Genomic DNA, 17,577 nt, shown 5'->3' on the forward strand with positions numbered 1-17,577 from the left:
GCCTGCTCCTTCCAGCTATGGGGTAACGGTTAGGCAATCAACCACCATAATCATCCTCCCAACGGAAACCGTTCCCCTGAAGTAGCAGCATGGACTAGAGAATGGATGTTCTGTCTGGTGTGGCCAACTCAAGGAAGACAAAGCCATCCATACCTGGTAGTCTGAAAAAGGAAAAAGAAAATCATGAGGGAGAGACCAGGAGAAAAACCACAGAATCACCAATAGTAACATTGTATTTCTACGGTAACTTCCATAACTTCTGAAACATTCCCAAACTCATAGAATCGCCAATAGTAACATTGTATTTCTGCAGTAACTTCTGAAACATTCCCAAACCCACAGAATTGCAAGAGTAACCCTGTATTTCTGCCGTAACTTCTGAAACATTCTGAAATGAACCATGCTCCTTCCTCAGTCCTAATCAGTGAACCACTGGTTTCCCTGAAGCCAGGAAATGCCTGCTTCAACTTCAGGCATCAAACACCCTTCCTCTCTATTGTCGCCACATGCTCTTTGAGGGCGGCAGCTGCACCTCATGTAGGGTTAAACCTCCTTCACTGGAGTACTCAGAACGCAGAAGGACAACGTGAGAATACTTAGATACTGGTTTCCCAAGCTTGTATTTAGCGAGAGCCGTGGCCCTCAACTTTCCCAACTCTGTGATTCTTTAACACAGTTCCTCATGTTGTGGTGACCCCCACCTGTACAATTATTTTCATTGCTGCTTCAGAACTGCAATTTTGCTACTGTTATGAATGGTGCTGCACATATCTGTGTCTCCCAACAGTATTATGTGACCCCTGGGAAAGTTTCATTTGACACCAAAGGAGTTGCAACCCACAGGTTGAGAAACACTGATCTAGAAACACTCTTGATGTTTTTGTGCTTGCGGCCCTACTGTGGGATACACAGAACATGAACATAGGCAGGAAGGTGATTGCACAGCCTCTCCTGAACTAGGCTCACAAGAAGTGACAGTGTCAGGGTTGGCCTCCCTTTGGAGCCTTACCTCGAACTCCGCCACTGACATCTCCGTAGCTGTTGTACTGAGCAAAGTCTGTGGAAACCGGCTGCAACAAGGAAAACATTATCATTGGAAAATCTCCTGTAGTCATTTTAGATTTGGAAATAGGAGAACAGACTTATAAGATCCTAAGAATCCTTCCCAGGCTAAAATCCTGGGTGGTCACTATCTTATTTATTCTTCGAGTTATGAAATCATAGCATTTTGCAGGCATCTATGGTGATGTCCAGCAGGCAAGTATTTCTTTTTCATAAATACAAATATTTTTCTAAAGGTGCCTTTAATCTCAGCACTCAAGAGGTAGAGGCAGGTGGATCTCTGTGAGTTCAAAACCAGCCGGATCACCATAGTAAGTTCCAGGACAGTCAGGACTACATAGAAAGATGCTGCCCCATCCCCACAATGTATTTCTAGGAATTACATCTAGTAACTACATAACTGTAATTATTCTAGGCTTGGTAAGCAAAGGTGGTTGCCACCAGCTCTCTTTATAGAGATTATGAATTGAGTACTTTTTGCCTTATTGTAAAAAAAAAAAAGTGCCTGCTATTGCTTAATTAGTCTCTTACGCTTACACCAGCCATCAAAGTTAACTCTTTCTCCTTGAAAAAGAAGTATTTTCCTTTGCTTATACCTTAAAGTGATTCACCAAGAAGCTAGGCAGGTGGCAGTGTGCTCTGTATCCCAGCAGCAAGAACAAGAGATTCCTCAGGGTATAAAGGTACCTGCCCATGCCTAAGGACCTGAGTTCAGTGTGGGGAACTCACACAGTGGAGGGAGAGGACTGACTCCCACAAGTTGACCTCTAACCTCCATACAAACACCATTGAGTATGTGGCACACACACATACATGAACATACTGATATGCATAGGCCATAATAAAAATGTAACAAAAAATAAAAAGACCACACACGCACATAAAGGAGTCACATTATTCCGATGATCTGCCAGTACAGACTGCAGAAGGAGACACACAGAAACCATTAACTGAAGAGAGTCTTACCCGGTGAAGGCCATTCTTGCCATAACCAGGGAGAGACGAAGTTTTTGACGATGGAGCATGTGCAGCTGGGTGAGGAAAAAGCAAAAGACTTTGCTAGTGTTTCATTCAGTGAGATTGCCAGTGATCTCGCACAACTAAAGACTTTGGAAAGAGAATCCAAATGATATTGCGTTGTGGTCTTACAACACACTGCCTTCTTGGGGAGCGTGCAGGAGATGTGTGATCATCTCTAGGAGAGGCAGGAGGAAGAAGGACATGCAGCCCAGTTGGAGCTGAAGCTAGCAGGACCCCTATGGTTCTCTACCACAGACAGAGCTAAGTACACCTTCTTACTTTGAGCCCTCAACCCTAAGAACACCATTATTTCCGTGTTATAGGAGAAAAAAGATAGGCATTAAGAAAGTCTGCAGAGCAAGGACTTGAGCCTAGGGATATGTGGGTGCTTATGCTCCAGGTGTGGTGGGAGTTGGCATCAGTACTGCCCCAGAAACCAATCGTGTTAGATATCAAAATGGTCTAGCCAATCACAGCAGGGACCCTGGGAGGCCTGGCTACAGAATCTCATCTGTGAAGGCGCAGTCCTGCAAGGCAGCTTGGCTATGGAGGGAGCAGATCAGCTCAGTACCCCTGCATCTCTGGACAGGACAGTCTTTTTGAAATTGTTTATTGACCTATTTGACATACTCACACAGACCGGCATCCCACACTCAGAAGGAACTCGAGGAGTTAGAAGATCACACAAGTTAGTCCTGTGCCCTGGGTAACGGGCAGGCAGCTCAGCCTACCCTTAAAGCACAGAAGGCAGGGTCTGCTGCTCACCTGAGTGCAGGGGAGAGTCATAGCGACTGGCCAGCAGGGCCGCTCTTTCCCTGTTCTCCTTCTCCATCTCTTCCTTCAGTATCAACTGCCCCAGGCCTGAGTTGAGCTGTCCACAGACAGAAAAAAAGGAAACGCGATGCACTTGCTGCCACCAACCATTCCTTTCCTGCTTGGAGCCTGGGCTTCCTTAGGAGGTGGGTCAGGTTCTAGCTTTTCCAGTGGGGAAGCTTCTCGTCCCCAGCCAGGCTCCATGTTCAAAGATCACCTCCCTTTTGCCCTCCCCCAAAAGCCTCAGCTTATATGCACATTTGATGACTTTTGATACAGGAGGGAGAGATTATGGATTGGGACCCTTAAACAAGAAATTCCATTGTTTGCTTTAAAAAATTTTTTTTTGTTGTTTTTTTTTTTTTTTGTTTTTCGAGACAGAATTTCTCTGTGGCTTTGGAGCCTGTCCTGGAGCTAGCTCTTGTAGACCAGGCTGGTCTCGAACTCACAGAGATCCATCTGCCTCTGCCTCCCGAGTGCTGGGATTAAAGGCGTGTGTAAAAAAAAATTTTTTTAAAGAAATATATGCTCACATATACTTTAGAAAGTCCGGAAGGAAACAAACTGTGGCCCCCCACACAAGGAGCCCCCAGCCTGTACATTCTGATTCACACCCATCTCTCACTGTTTGTACACATTTTACACAAGCCAGTGCTGTTCTCGGGATTCTCTCTCCTATGCACTCAGCACTGAGTGTGCTTCTCACATCTTTGAAAGACACCATTTTAAGGGCTCCATTAACCCCTAATTGGTCAGAGTTTAGAATTCATTAGCCCTCTGAGGTACCAGAGGTCCTAGCAAAAAGCAAGAGTGTTGTAAAAGGAGTGGGGAGAGGGGGGCAGACCAATTGGTACCTATTTTATCATCCCAGATATATATTCTGTCCTGAGGAAAGGCTTGGGCCAATATATGCCATCCCAAGGAAATCCCTCTAGCAAGGCCTGCGTGCCCCTGGGTGCACCCATCTCGGCCCGCAGGAGCCCTCCACCTCCATCCTTTAATACCTGTACACCTACCACACAGTCTAATGCTCCCTGCATTCTGTCACCCCCAACCCTCCGGCCTCATTGTCACCACCTCGGGTCACCAGAGACCTGCCGTACCTCTCCTACTGGCCTGCAAACCCCTGCGGTCTGGGAGCACCACCTACTCCCTTGGTGGAGTGCACGAGGCAGTTATGGGAAACAAGCAAACGTGGGGCGTCTGGGAACGGAACTGAGGACAGCCGCGAGGACAAACCTTCATCAACTGCTCCTCTTGAAGCTGCCGGCGTCTCAGGAGTTCCTCCTCGTCTTCCTCTCTGCCGCTAGATCTGCGTCTCATGTCAGTTCCTAGTTCCACAGTAAAGACAACTTCTCACATCTGCCCCACGACAGAGGTATCTTAGCGGTCCAGCCCATCTGGTTGTCTATCAGGCTGGCAAGGTGGCAGGACAGCAGGCTTTCACACAGCGAAGGGCACAATACCACAGGGGAAGATGCCCACCACCAATCAGCACCATGGGCTGGCTTTTCAGGGCCCATCTGATAGATGCGCTAGTTCTGTGTGTAATGCAGCTAAGGTAGGGGCTTGGGCCCTCCCACGTGTCTGCCAAGTAGACCCGGGCTTGCTGGGGCTACTCAGTCTCAAGGCATCAACTACAGGCCAGAGTTCGTTATACTAAGTGGAGAGGTAGGTACCTCCAGCTATTACTGATCAGTTTTAACTAGCAAGAAATCCAAACATCCACATATCTGCAAATAGCTGAGTCAGTTGCTATCTTGTGGCAAGTTCTTAACGCTTGTAGTTCCTTCTTCTCCTGGTTTTAAACTTTTTTTTTTTTAAAAAATAAACTTCTACTTTTTCTTCTGCCCTTAGTAAATCCATTAAGAAACACATTTGCTGTGCTTCTTTTAAAGGGTGGGTCTGTAGTTTTCCCTTCCTCACACAGTAAAAATCAGTCACAAGAGAATCTGTTACTAATAGGTAAAGGAAAGCAGGGTGAGTACAGCTCAGAGTGACCCTGGAGCACACAGCAGCTGACCCATCACTTCTAGGCCTCCAGGAGGTGTCTTAGTGACTGGAAGGCTAAGGTCAGTCTTGTTTTTCCTAAATCACTTAGATTAACCTGGCCGGAGAACTAGGAACTTCGCCTAGTCTAATAAAATTTACTAATAGTTGTACTTTTTGTTATTTTGATAAAGGGGGAAGGCATTTCCCTCACTTCAGGATTCTAGGCAGCTCTAGAGGATTTAGTGATTACAATGTCAACAGTGACTTCCCTTCTCTCTGAGCAATGCGGTTGGGTAGAAACCTAAGAGCCCCAAAACTTCCTGAAGGGCAGAGATTGACAGCCGCTTCCTTCTTAGACTTAAAAAAAGCCAATGTCGATTTTTCTCTTTAGTTTATACTAATAAAAATCAATAGACCAAAGTTTGTAAGAATTAGAAACATCTCAACAACCTAACTATAGAATATTTGTGGATAATGAGAATAGATTTCTATTCAACTATTTCTATAACTATCAATTACTTTAAAATGAAGTTCTATTGCCTATATAAGTTATTTAAAAAAAAAAAAAACACCAAGACAACCTGAACAAGAAGATTAAGAACTTTTGGAACACTGAAGGCCTTTCAGGTTGTCTACAGAAATGAGGGTAGTTGTACCCCTGTAAGACTGACCTAATTTTCGGTCTCAGCGGCTGGGCTTGGTAACCCATTCACTAATGACAGAACGGTGAAGCTACAGACACAACTGGGAAGCAGAAAGCAAAGAATGGCATGGTTCTAATGTGGCACTGGAGCGCAGGATCATGGAATGGCAGAGGGAAACACACACAAGCTACGCTGCGGAATGCCGACTACAGCCCTTTGTAGCAGTGGAGCGGGCCACCTCGGCAGCGCCGGCAGAGGTCTGCAGGGTTAAGGCTGCCTGTTAGCAGTGAGGAAGACACAATCCAGATACGGTCTAAAACAAACTTAACTGGGCGAGGATATGTTCTGGTGGATGCCCAGCAATTTTACCCACTCTGCTCTCCAGAATAATGCCCCTGCCAGCAGGCTCCGGGTCAGCTTACTCGATAGACAACTGAGTCAGCCGGTCCATCCACGCCGTGAGTTTTAGACCAGTTCTGGGTCTCTGTGCATTTTGCATACAGCCAGGCCGTGGGAGGCAGTTTGGTAACCTCGAAGCATTTTGCGTGCACACTGGTGTTAGGTTCATCTTTTTCACTATTCTGCCCCTCGGTCTATGCACTTTTCTGAAACGTCTTTGTGACATTTCTTCGCATGTTTTAAGCAATTCATTTCACACTCTCCTAGGAAACCATCGCTTTGACTTAGCTGCATGGGTTTCATACCTATGGCGGCCAGCGAGGGGGGACCGGGCCAGTGGTCCGTCTCAATCTTTGGTATCTCGTTGGGATCTGGCGCCTGGGCTGCTGGGAACTTGGAAAACTTGATGATATCTTCTGAAGCCTTGTTCTGGGCTGCCAAGGCAGCTGCATCTAGGTGGGAATCGGGGATGCTTAGCTATGGGTCTGTAAGGGATGCTGGTACCACCCCGCAGATGTGACTTAGCTATGGGTCTGTAAGGGATGCTGGTACCACCCCACAGACGTGACTTAGCTATGGGTCTGTAAGAGATGCTGGTACTATCCACAGACATGACTTAGCTATCGGTCTGTAAGGGATGCTGGTACCACCCCACAGACGTGACTTAGCTATGGGTCTGTAAGGGATGCTGGTACCACCCCACAGACGTGACTTAGCTATGGGTCTGTAAGAGATGCTGGTACCACCCCACAGACGTGACTTAGCTATGGGTCTGTAAGGGATGCTGGTACCACCCCACAGACGTGACTTAGCTATGGGTCTGTAAGGGATGCTGGTACCACCCCACAGACGTGACTTAGCTATGGGTCTGTAAGGGATGCTGGTACTATCCACAGATGTGACTTAGCTATGGGTCTGTAAGAGATGCTGGTACCACCCCACAGACGTGACTTAGCTATGGGTCTGTAAGGGATGCTGGTACCACCCCAGACGTGACATTCCATTCTTCACAGAAACTTTCAAGGCTAGAACTCTCAACACTTCGGCCATCATAGCTCTGTTCACTCTCTACCTTTTACTGGGACTAGAAATTTTTGATAATTAGAAATTTGAAATTAAAGAGCTAAGTAGAAAGCAGGAGAAGTTACATTTGGCTGTGGTTGTCAATGACTAGGGAGGGGCTGGCTTTGTCTTTGGGGGCCAGAAGCCACAGATATGCTAATCTAGTTTATTAACCCTTTATGTGCTCTGTATGGGTCTTTGAATCTTAGAAGAAACTGAAACGGGGAAATCCACTTCTGGCCTTGTAGGACGTCGGTGTGATTTATGGTCCCAATCCAGGCTCACTCAAACAAGTGAGCCAGTCAGCTTGGAAACAAGAGCGACCCCGGCAAGCAACGTTAGTTCCCAGGGTTATCCTTAGTGGAAGACTCACTGACTCCGAGTCCAAAATCCAAGCACAGAATCGAAGCAAAACAAACCAGGTTAAGCAGTCAGTCCCTAATTCCAGCTGACTTGGTAAACCGCCTTGACATTTTAAAATATATTTATAAGGCTGAAGTTAAATTACTTTTCTTTGGGGCTCCCATATTTTTACATCTGGAAACAATTTTTTGAATATTCCAATTCTTCTAGTAACTTTCTGGCTTAGAGTGTTAGCACAAGACTGGACTTCTAAGTAAAAAGGAAGAAAGGTGAATTTTTTTTTCTGGCAAATGTTCCAGGGCACAGGTATCCGTTTGGGACAGGACACCTATCTCTTAGGCATGGAGCAGAGTTCTGCGAGCGAGCCTTGGAAAGTGGTACTCTTGTGCTATGTTAACCACTCCCAACAGGCTGAAAAGGAGGACTTCTGCCAAATGGTTATCACAGAAGGAACCTAGCCATTCCTTCTACACAAAGCCTAACACCATCCCCCTCCCTGGCTCTTGTCTGATGGCTGTTTAGAGAGCTAGGGGCCAGAGACTCTAATATTTACAGACATCTCTAACCGCTACATCTAACTCTGGGTGTATTATTGTTAATGGGGAAACAGAAGACTTCCAACAGTACTTACTCATTAGGATTGGTGTGTCAGGAGTTAACATTCACATGTTAATGAGTGTGTGGGAAGACATTAAACCATAAAAACAAAAACAAAAAAAACAATGTTAATAAACTTAAAATGCAAGCACAGGATGTAAAACCTCGAAATAAAAAAGAAAAGGAAAACCAAAAGAAAAACACTTTTCCCCTCCCTACAATGCTGGCCTGGAAGTTTTTTCTCACGTATTTTCAGCTGAGATCTGGATTCTTCCTCATTCTTGACTAGACTCTGAGAACAGCCCTCAAATCTCCAAACACAATTAATGTGTAATTTTCAGAATTCATTGGAAAGCCAGTTTGGGCTTTCTATCTAAGCCAGAGATTTATGGCGGATAAATCCAGAGAGGCCTGAGAATGGTGGGGGGAAAATGAAACTTGCAGAAAGTACTGTGATTTCTTGGGTTTGAAAGACCTATCTCCCCAGAAAGTGAAAATACTGTAATAAACCCACCTTGGTGAGTCCTCGCTTCTAGGCATGTAAGAGACACACTTATCTAAATTACTGGTGCTTATGGATGAGAACACCTGAACACAGAGGGTGTATGCCCATGAACCACACAGCCATCTCTGCAGTACGGGATGGGTCCTTCGCTTGCCTCAGGCTTGCTACTCTGTCTACTATGGGGTTTGTTTTACTGGCTTTAATTACTTGAACTAGTTGTGAGCTCATCAAATTTATTTAAAAGTTGGTTAAATTATTCAACAGTGTAGAAAAGGTCATAGACAATTTGCTGTTGCGCAACCACAATTCCCCTTCTATGGACAGGCGTGGCCTGAAATGGACAGAAGCTTCCCATCTGAGCTAAATTCTCTCTATGAGGCACATGGATTTCAAGTCAGTATTCGTATCCTGTCAGACTACAAGAGCGTGTAAAATATGTAGTGTGCCCCAGTTTGAGCCACCCTAACTGCTTCGAGAAAGCCTTTGGGAGAGAACAGAGGAACCCAGCTGAGCCCGCCACTTCAGAGCTGAGGAGAGCGAGTTAAGTTACCATGCTGTTTGTAGATGGGAGGCTTTCGGTAAATGTTGATCCCTTGATCTGTGGAAATGAAAAGCAAAGATGTGTGATTATGGGAACCAGCTCAGAGATGGAGAAAAAGAAAACAAAACAACAGGCCAACCAAAGGGTGCACCAAAATAACCCAGACGGCTGACCTTCGTATTACAAAGACTGAGCACACTGGAAGAAAAGACAACAGAAATGAGCCGAGTCTACACACGAGTGATGTGGGAGCCTTTGTAATACAGCACAGCACACACAGAGGGGCCTCTTACTCATGAGCCATTTATTTCACATACAGACGTCACTGGAAGTGGGATCGAGACAGAAAGCGATGCACGCAGTGGAGACGGAAGACAGACGTAACCAGTTTGGGGACAAGCAATCCCCAAATCGCTACTGTCAAGAAATTGAGCAGCCAGGAGTTACTACCGGTGGCTCAATTTATGATTTCAGCTAATGACAGGCACAATGGGAAGCGATGTGGGCAGCAACACTTGGATGATCAACAAAGTCCTAATCCAGACGAGCCAAATTTGTGTTGAGAGGCAAGAGAGGAAAAGGAAAAGCGGCACAAAACGCTATCCACATGTCTGAAGAGACTCGGTCTGATTAAGCCACCATTTCACTTCGACTAAAAATGTTCAGATATTTCCAAAGTCCCCTCTGTTCCCCCATTGTCTAAGGTACTGTACGTTGGTGGGGAATTCTTCATATTAAAAAAAACTTTGAATATATATAACAGTTTTCAAGATTAATGAAAAATAAATTTTAAAGAAAGTCCTAGCTTACTGTACCTTCCTGATTTGCTGGATAAATTCAGACTTTAAAGAAAAAAATAAACAGAAATTCCAGGTAGGCAGAGTTATAGGAACCTAGCCTAGGGTAGTTTATGAAACTCCTGGCGGCCGCAGACGGCTGGTCACTCTTATGGACAGAGCTGACCTGACTGTCAGGATAGTGTCAGGCTCTGGGTTTCCGGTTTTTGATTTGTTTTGCTTTTTTTGAGACAGGGTTTCTCTGTGTAGCCCTGGCTGTCCTGAAACTCACTCTGTCGATCAGTGTGGCCTCTGCCTCCCAAGTGCTAGGCTCAAAGGCGTGTGCTACTGTGCCTGGCTGGTTTTCCCATTTCTGATGGTGAGTTATATTTGAGCTGTGGTGGTTAGCACCGTGACTACCAGGGCAAGCCTTGCAGTGCCAAGCCTAAATTGCAAGATATTGTGGCAGGCTGTGCAGCCGACCTGCTCACTGCCTACACTACAGAAACACCGCCTAGCTGATCCAGTGTTACAGCTCTGAAGGAGGTGGCACTGTGCTTCAGTCTTCAGGAGAAGAAGCTAGTGAGACAGCCTTAGGTTAATTTGTTAATGCCAGCGAACCACAATTTGAGGGAAGGGAAACCCAACCCTTCTTGTTGGTCTTCACCCTCTCTGCCTCCCACTCCCTTCACAATCTCTGTAAGGACACGGGAGGGCTGGGTGAGTGGCTCAGTGGGTGAGCACGCGTATGGCACGCACAAGGCCCCAGGTTTAATCCCCAGCCGTGAAAAAAAAAAAAAACAAAAAAAAAAAACAAAACTGTTTTTAATTGAAAACTTAGGCCTTCAATTTTAGGCCCACCAATTTTGAATCTGATCATTCAGAAGGCCAGATCCTGCAATTTAGTGTTTGCTGATTGTGTGTATCTTGATGTAGGGACATGGGAGATGGAGACAGACGAGATCACACAGCTATGTTCTACACGGCGACAGGACACCGAGACACGCCGTGTCGGCTCCTACCTGGAACATGGAAATGTTTGGGGGCCTGAGCATAAGTTGGAGTGAGAGGACGACCGTCGGGCCTGCAGGGGAGAGGGGAGCTCCGGCCGCTGGACGGCTCGTTGCCTCCAATGAGAAGAAGGGAAAGAACCGAATGAGAGAGGGGAGAGCCATAAGGGAAACCGAGCAAGCGTATCAAAATTCACCACAACAGGCCGGAGGAGGCGGGGCAGTGTCAGAACGGCAAAACAAAGGAAATAGACTCAGTTTGTCAACTTGGCTCGCAAAAGTGGCCTCCGGTTTAGTTTCCCAAGGGGGAGATTGGAGCTCAGGTAGGACTAGGTTCGAAGCAGCCAGCAGTCAGGGGGGCAGCAGCATTCCAATGCATGCAGCGGAGGGAGGCCCGTGTGCTTGGCAAACCAATGAGATGGTGAGTGTGTGGGAGGAAGGGCCAGGGCCGGGCGTCAGAAGCTTAAGTCCCAAGCATGTGGGTGGGTGGGACGTGCAGGCCCCAGCTCCTTCCAGGCACGATGGCAGAGGCTGGCCACTAGAGTGTGTTTCTCTTAACTTGAGGCTAAGGCTGGGCGCCTCAGTGGTCACCCGGTCCTTCCCCTCACAGTGTAAAATGCTTTCATTACAGCGTATGTTTCTGTTTGCCTTGCTCTGAAATTGACAGATTTCAGATGGAGTTAGACTCCTTCTGTCAGATACCCTGGGACTATTCGTATTCTCTCCCAAGATCAGGCTCCTCCTGGCTAGGACTTCGATCCCTAACACTCTAACTGAATCCTGCGGCTCGTGCAAACCCGGGAAGGAGATAGCTTCTGCCTCGGCTTCTCGGGTCTCCCTACCATAATACCGCTACACCCTGCACCTGCTCACTCAGAGGACTGACGTGCAAGCTCAGGAAAAAGGCGCAGGCTCCATCGGTTCTTTAGGAAGTCCCTTGGAGCACAGCGTCAGAGAGAAGGGCCCCAGGGGAGCTAGAAAGAAGACCAGCAAGAGACCTAGACCATCACAAGCCAGGGTGGGCTGAGACTACAGCACTGGAGACTGTCCATAGCGGAGACACGACCCATGGGGGTGTGGAGGGCTGGAGCTTGACTGCAGATCCGCAAGCGCGCGAGCACACACACACACACACACACACACACACACACACACACACACACACTCACATCCTCCTTTTCTGTCCATAGTGCAGGAAAGTGCATAAGCAAAATCAGAAAGAAAGGAGCTACTGGCCTAATTTGTCCTCCTGCCCGCACCTGAGCAAGCATTATGTCCTAGGAGCACAGCAGAGCACCGAGGGCCAGCTATGGAAGTATAACTGTAAATGACTTTCACGGTTCTTCTTAGATACTTTCAGTCAAGTCAGAACTCTCTCTTCTAGGCCATGATTTTCAATTTTTCAGACCACTTTGTAGACTGTTGTTTCATTCACTTGGAGTACAAATATTTTAATTTTTGTTGTTGTTATTGTTTAGAAATTGGGATTGAGTTTGGGGCCTTTGCACATTCTAGCCAAGTGTTCTAACCACTGAGATAATTATTTCAAGCAGATTACATAGACTGTTAGGAAACAGTTTGGGCTACGACTTCTTCAAGTCAAAGCGTCCAAAATCTAACCAGCAAAATATGAAAGAAGTCAACTACCAGGACTTTGAGATGCGTCTCCATATAGATAGTTTTAGGTCACCCTAAAGAGGAGTGAAGAAATATGTGGCAATCTTGCTCTCCGAAAGAGCACCACCTACTTTAGGTCTGACAAAATGCTTGTAGAAAGACAAGCAGAGAAGGGCAGGAGAGGGCTCGTGTTTAGAAATAAAGTGCTATGTCAATGTACAGCTGAACTAGAACGGACCCTCCTCTCCGTTCTCACCAATGCTCAGCTCATCCCCCGGCCAAGAGTGAGCACTTATGAACTGCCTGGGAGTGAAGGACTGATCCAGGCCAACTTACTGCTTCTACAGCTACGCCTGACCTGGCTTAGCAATGCTGGTCCCCAGCAGTGGGGTCACAGTGGCATCTCCTTGTGGGGTCACAGTGGCATCTCCTTGCACCTCTTCCATTCCAGTTCATCCTCCAATTTAATGGCTTCACTCTGGAAGGGTCTCTTAATCCTGTAAGTGTTGGACAACTGCTACAAGCTGAAAATGGAAGGCTCTTAGGGGTTTTCTCCACAGGAGGCACAGGGAAGCCCCACCTCTCTCTAACTTAGAAATCTGGCCACCGTCAGCTCACTGTTCCCTGCCCTGGATCCACCTGTAGCTCTTGTGTCTTTACAGAGCACAAGGAGAGGGTTTTCCTTTTCACAACTGGTCAGATGAGTGTTCAGAAAAACGCATCTCGATCCTGATTAAGCAGGGTCATTGCAAACACACAGATACATGCTGGGCAGAGGCTGAAGGTTGCTGAAGGCAGGTAACAGTTCCAAGGCTCCATCCACAGGACCCTCTGGTGACAGACACAGTAGTAACCTATCACCTTCCAATAAGGGTAAAGACTCTGGAAGGTTCTGGGGCTGGGGAGTGCTGTCGCCAGTTACGGCACGGTTGCTTTTGACTTGGTTGTGCATCCTCAACCACCACAGCCCTTTTCAGTTGTTAAAAACAACACCAAAATCCACTAGTAGCGGGGCTGGAGAGATGGCTCAGCGGTTAAGAGCATTGCCTGCTCTTCCAAAGGTCCTGAGTTCAATTCCCAGCAACCACATGGTGGCTCACAACCATCTGTAATGAGGTCTGGTGCCCTCTTCTGGCCTTCAGGCATACATGCAGAGAGAATATTGTATACATAATAAATAAATAAATATTTTAAAAAATCCACTAATAGCATACGCAGGTCTCTGGGAGTAAATTCTATGATCACCTAAGATACCCCACAGGACTGTCTAAAACAGCAGATAAAAATGATTTCTAAAAGGCATCCACTCCTCATTTGAGCCTACAAAGCAACCACGAGCAGGATGGAAGCTGCCATCTTTACTTCCTTTCATGTCCGTCTCCTTTGCTTGGGGTCAGACCACCGCCCTGACAGTCCTCATCCTTAGCTCTTGGCATCTCCTTGCCAGCCGGAAGAGCCGACCCCTGGGAGACGGCTCACCTGCAGGATCCACACTGTACTTAGTTCAGATATACCCCCCCACTTCATTTTATTTATTTATTTATTTATTTATTTATTTATTTATTTATTTATTTATTCTTTGGTGCCACCAGAGCCTTGAGGACTATAATTGTGAAGGGCGAATAAACACGGTGCTGCAGAAGGTGCCGGAGCGCTGTCTGGCTCCCAGCGTGCCTGCTCATATTCTAAACTCTGACTGTCTCTGACTGTCTGTCTGGGAGGAGCTCAGTGTCGGCAGCCTCTAGGACTGTGTGACAGTGTCAAGATGACCACTTCTCATCTAAACCCTCAGTAAGGATTAGATTCTTTTCAGGACATGTTTAGTGTGTGTTTACCTCACAGCAGCACTATCTAGGCAGAGCAAGAAAGATTCCTTTCAAAGGGCCTTGATCAATGTAGCCTTCCTGCTCACAACCGTGTTTTTGCCTCCCGGATATGGATGTGATGTCTAAGAGGTTTTCAAAGGGGAAGGGAGAGAAGAAATTCAGCAAAGCTCGGGTTTCGGCAAATCTCCAGGCATGCCACTGTCTGCATGGCCCAGCCAGGACTTCCCAACACAATGAAGCTGCAAGGCTGGAGAACAAAGGAGAAAGGCTCTTTCAGAGAATACCGGCCTTCGTTATAGAAAAGGACGGAAACCAGTGAGGCAGAGGCAGCCTGTAAGGAGCCTGCCGGTTTTAAACCAGCTTCTCCAGCTCAGTGAGCCCCAGGGGCCTGGGCTGCAGGCATCAGAAAGGAGGACCAGGAGCACCTGGCCAGCAGAAGGCTGGGCCCTGCTGCCGCAGTGACAAGGGCCTCTTCCATTTCTATATGTGTGTTCCTGGGATGGACAGCCTTCTCTGAGTTATGTTCCTTGATGCTGACTCATTAAAACAGAAACTGCCATGGTAGCCAGCTAAGTGCCAAGATCAAAAATAACACCAAGCTACGCATGGTGGCTCACAGCCTACAACCCCAGCCCTGAGGAGGCAGAGGGCAAGCCTGGGCTACGGAAGGGCTCCAGGCCAGCTTGGGCTACTGAGTGAGATCCTGTCTCAAAAGGGAAACAAAAATTAAATGCAAAATAAGACAATGTCCCACTTGAAAGACTGTGGTGCAGCCAAGCCTCCTCCACTCTGAAGTCCTTGCAGGCTGTAAAGGCTTCCTATGTAAACGGAAACATGCTTTGCAAAATAGCTGAGAAAGAAGTAGTTCGTGGGAGAAGCTGTATTTAGCCACTCACACTCTTAGGCTTTAAAAGTTAAATATCCTTGAACAAATAGTCCATGATTTACTTTTTAGATTAGTTAAAAAGCTCATGTGATCTAAAACCTGAGGGTAAACATATATGAATTATACAGATGATTCCAAGTAAACAAAGTGTTAGCATATATCTAATAAAAATGAGAGAGCATTAAATATGTTTAACTATAAAGTCAAAGCCATTCTAACTCCTCTTGACTTAGTGATTTTTGTAGTTTAAACCCATGATACTTGACTACATTTAAAATGTCAATTTCAGACTCAAGCAGAAAAATACATTTTGCATTTTGACAATGTATCACTGAGGCTCACAGAAATTGTACAATTTTAGTAACTATATTATTTAAATGACTGAAATGAGTCTTTGTATTAGCCTCAAAGAATGTAATGTTTCCTTTAATCCCAGCACTCAGGAGGCAGAGACAGGCAGATCTCCTTGAGTTCAAGACCAACTTGGTCTACAGAGCACATTCTAGGACAGCCAGAGTGATTACAACGAGAAACCCTGTCTCAAAAGACCAAATAGTAGTCATAATCACAATTTTCAGTTAAAAAGATGAAGAAAATAAAATTATGCTTCAACACTTAGAGTGCATATAGATTTATTCTAAAGCAAGAGCACCTAATCTGGAAAAATCCCTCTGGACAAGAGAGGCCTAGCATTGTCTGGATATGAGAGGTCTAGCATCTGGATACAAGAAGCCTGCAGTCTGGCCCGGGTCCTTCCTCTTCCTAGTCCTAGTCAATGACTTCACCAGGACCCCAGCTCCTAGCTCCTGACTAGGCCTCCATCAGGGATGCTCTGAAGATACACGGGATGAGGCGATAAGAAATGAGCTGAGGGATGGAGCTCAGTCTCTAGAATGCTGACCTGGAGAACACACGCCCTGGGCTTGAGCCCCAACACCACACAAACTGGTTTTGGGTGCACACACTTGCAATCCTTGCACCTAGGAATAGAGGATCGGGGTCCAAGGTCATCTACTCCTCCACAGAAGTGTGGAGCTCGCCTGAGCTACACAAAAGCACTCATAGGGCACCACGCTGATGGCTGCATACTGACGGTAGGTACCTCACCTCACACACCTAATGACCCAGGAGAGAGTCCTTGTCCTCTCCTTCCGGTTCATAAGTGAGACAACGTTCACAAGGACAAGAGAATAATTCAAGGTCACACAGATTGCAAGCAAGGGAGGAGATATGCAAATCCAAGATGCCAGTGTCCACTAGCTCCCTGTGGCAGTGCCCAGCCCTGGGATACATAATCTCCAATGTGTTGTGTTATTTGTACGCATGCTGTGCAATTTTAAAGGGCCTGTTTAACAAACATTATCTCTCTGAAAAACAAAACGCATCATAATCAGACAAAGCAGTTAATTCTTTAATGGGTCAAAAATAAAAACCATTACTTTGGTTGGTCAAGGACTACTATATGAAGCGCTCATTAAAATACATGGTGGAAGCTTTTTCTTGGTAATTTCTTTATGGCTATACAAAAATTCTAAAGACTATAACCTCGGCACTCAGATACAAAAACAACCTTATACTTGTAATTCTCGGCATCCATCTTTGGAAGCACCTCCCCCTGGGAGTTGCCTTTGTCTGGACTCCACCTCCAGGAAAGCCTGCCAAGCAGTAACCCCTCCCCAGGGAGGGCCAAAAAGCACACCAAGCAGTGGACCATTCCCATAGGCTATTTGGGCGGCCGCCCAGAAAGGAAAGTGGTCACTGGGGTGGTCTCTCCTGCTCCCCTGCCATGCTTTCCTGGTCACCCGAGAGCACTGCCTTAAACATGTGCATCTTTTATTCCATCTAATTTGGTCTGATGGAATTATTTGTGTCGGAGAGGCTAGTTTTTTTTTTTCCCCACGCCACGAGAAGGCGTGGGCAGACACTCGGGACAGACGGCACAAGGCCACTCTGTGACAGAATCGAACAACTTGGGACAGATGGCCCACGCCGCTCTGTGATCGGACTCGGGATTCGAACTCGGGACCTTGGGATTCGCAAGTGCCTCGGGACCTCGAGATTGGCAAGCTCTGCGCTTAACAGGCTGAGCCACTGCTCAGCTTGAGAGAGGCTAGTCTTAAGATTATTCCCAGGGGGAGGGGGCTTCCAAAGATGGATGCCAGGTATTACAATACTAATTATCAATAACAGTTTTAAATAGCCAGTCAAGACTTCTGGAACATTCTGTGCCTGCCCCAGAAGTTTTGCTAATGGTAAATGGTATCTAGCTCCATCATATGCCGGTCATAATATTTTCTTTAAAAACAGCACCAACTTATTTTTATGTGCATGAGTGTTTGTCTGCATGTATATGTCCCATGTACATGCAGTACCTGGAGAGATAAAAAGAGGGCACCAGAAACCCCTAGAATTGGTTGTGAGCTGCCATGTGGGTGCTTAATCCTAGAACTGGTTGTGAGCCGCC

The 17,577-nt window shown here is 46.5% G+C and overlaps 1 protein-coding gene across 4 annotated transcripts in view; it reads right to left on the bottom strand.

The window, feature by feature from the left end:
* Ablim1 (actin binding LIM protein 1) overlaps nucleotides 1-17,577 on the bottom strand; it is a 170,188-nt gene that overhangs the window by 8,116 nt on the left and 144,495 nt on the right. For 3 of the 4 annotated variants that reach the window (XM_038317700.1, XM_038317701.1, XM_038317702.1), the window contains 7 exons: nucleotides 9,008-9,055; nucleotides 6,236-6,376; nucleotides 4,135-4,226; nucleotides 2,848-2,953; nucleotides 2,029-2,093; nucleotides 1,010-1,070; nucleotides 154-161 (listed from right to left, as the gene is read on the bottom strand). In XM_038317700.1, coding sequence (XP_038173628.1) covers nucleotides 154-161; nucleotides 1,010-1,070; nucleotides 2,029-2,093; nucleotides 2,848-2,953; nucleotides 4,135-4,226; nucleotides 6,236-6,376; nucleotides 9,008-9,055 — 521 coding nt within the window. Of the gene's footprint in view, nucleotides 1-153; nucleotides 162-1,009; nucleotides 1,071-2,028; nucleotides 2,094-2,847; nucleotides 2,954-4,134; nucleotides 4,227-6,235; nucleotides 6,377-9,007; nucleotides 9,056-10,796; nucleotides 10,902-17,577 lie in introns of all 4 variants that reach the window. The other variant, XM_038317703.1, reaches the window with a different exon arrangement.

This window comes from Arvicola amphibius, chromosome 1 (genome assembly GCF_903992535.2).
Source record: "Arvicola amphibius chromosome 1, mArvAmp1.2, whole genome shotgun sequence".
NCBI lineage: Eukaryota > Metazoa > Chordata > Mammalia > Rodentia > Cricetidae > Arvicola > Arvicola amphibius.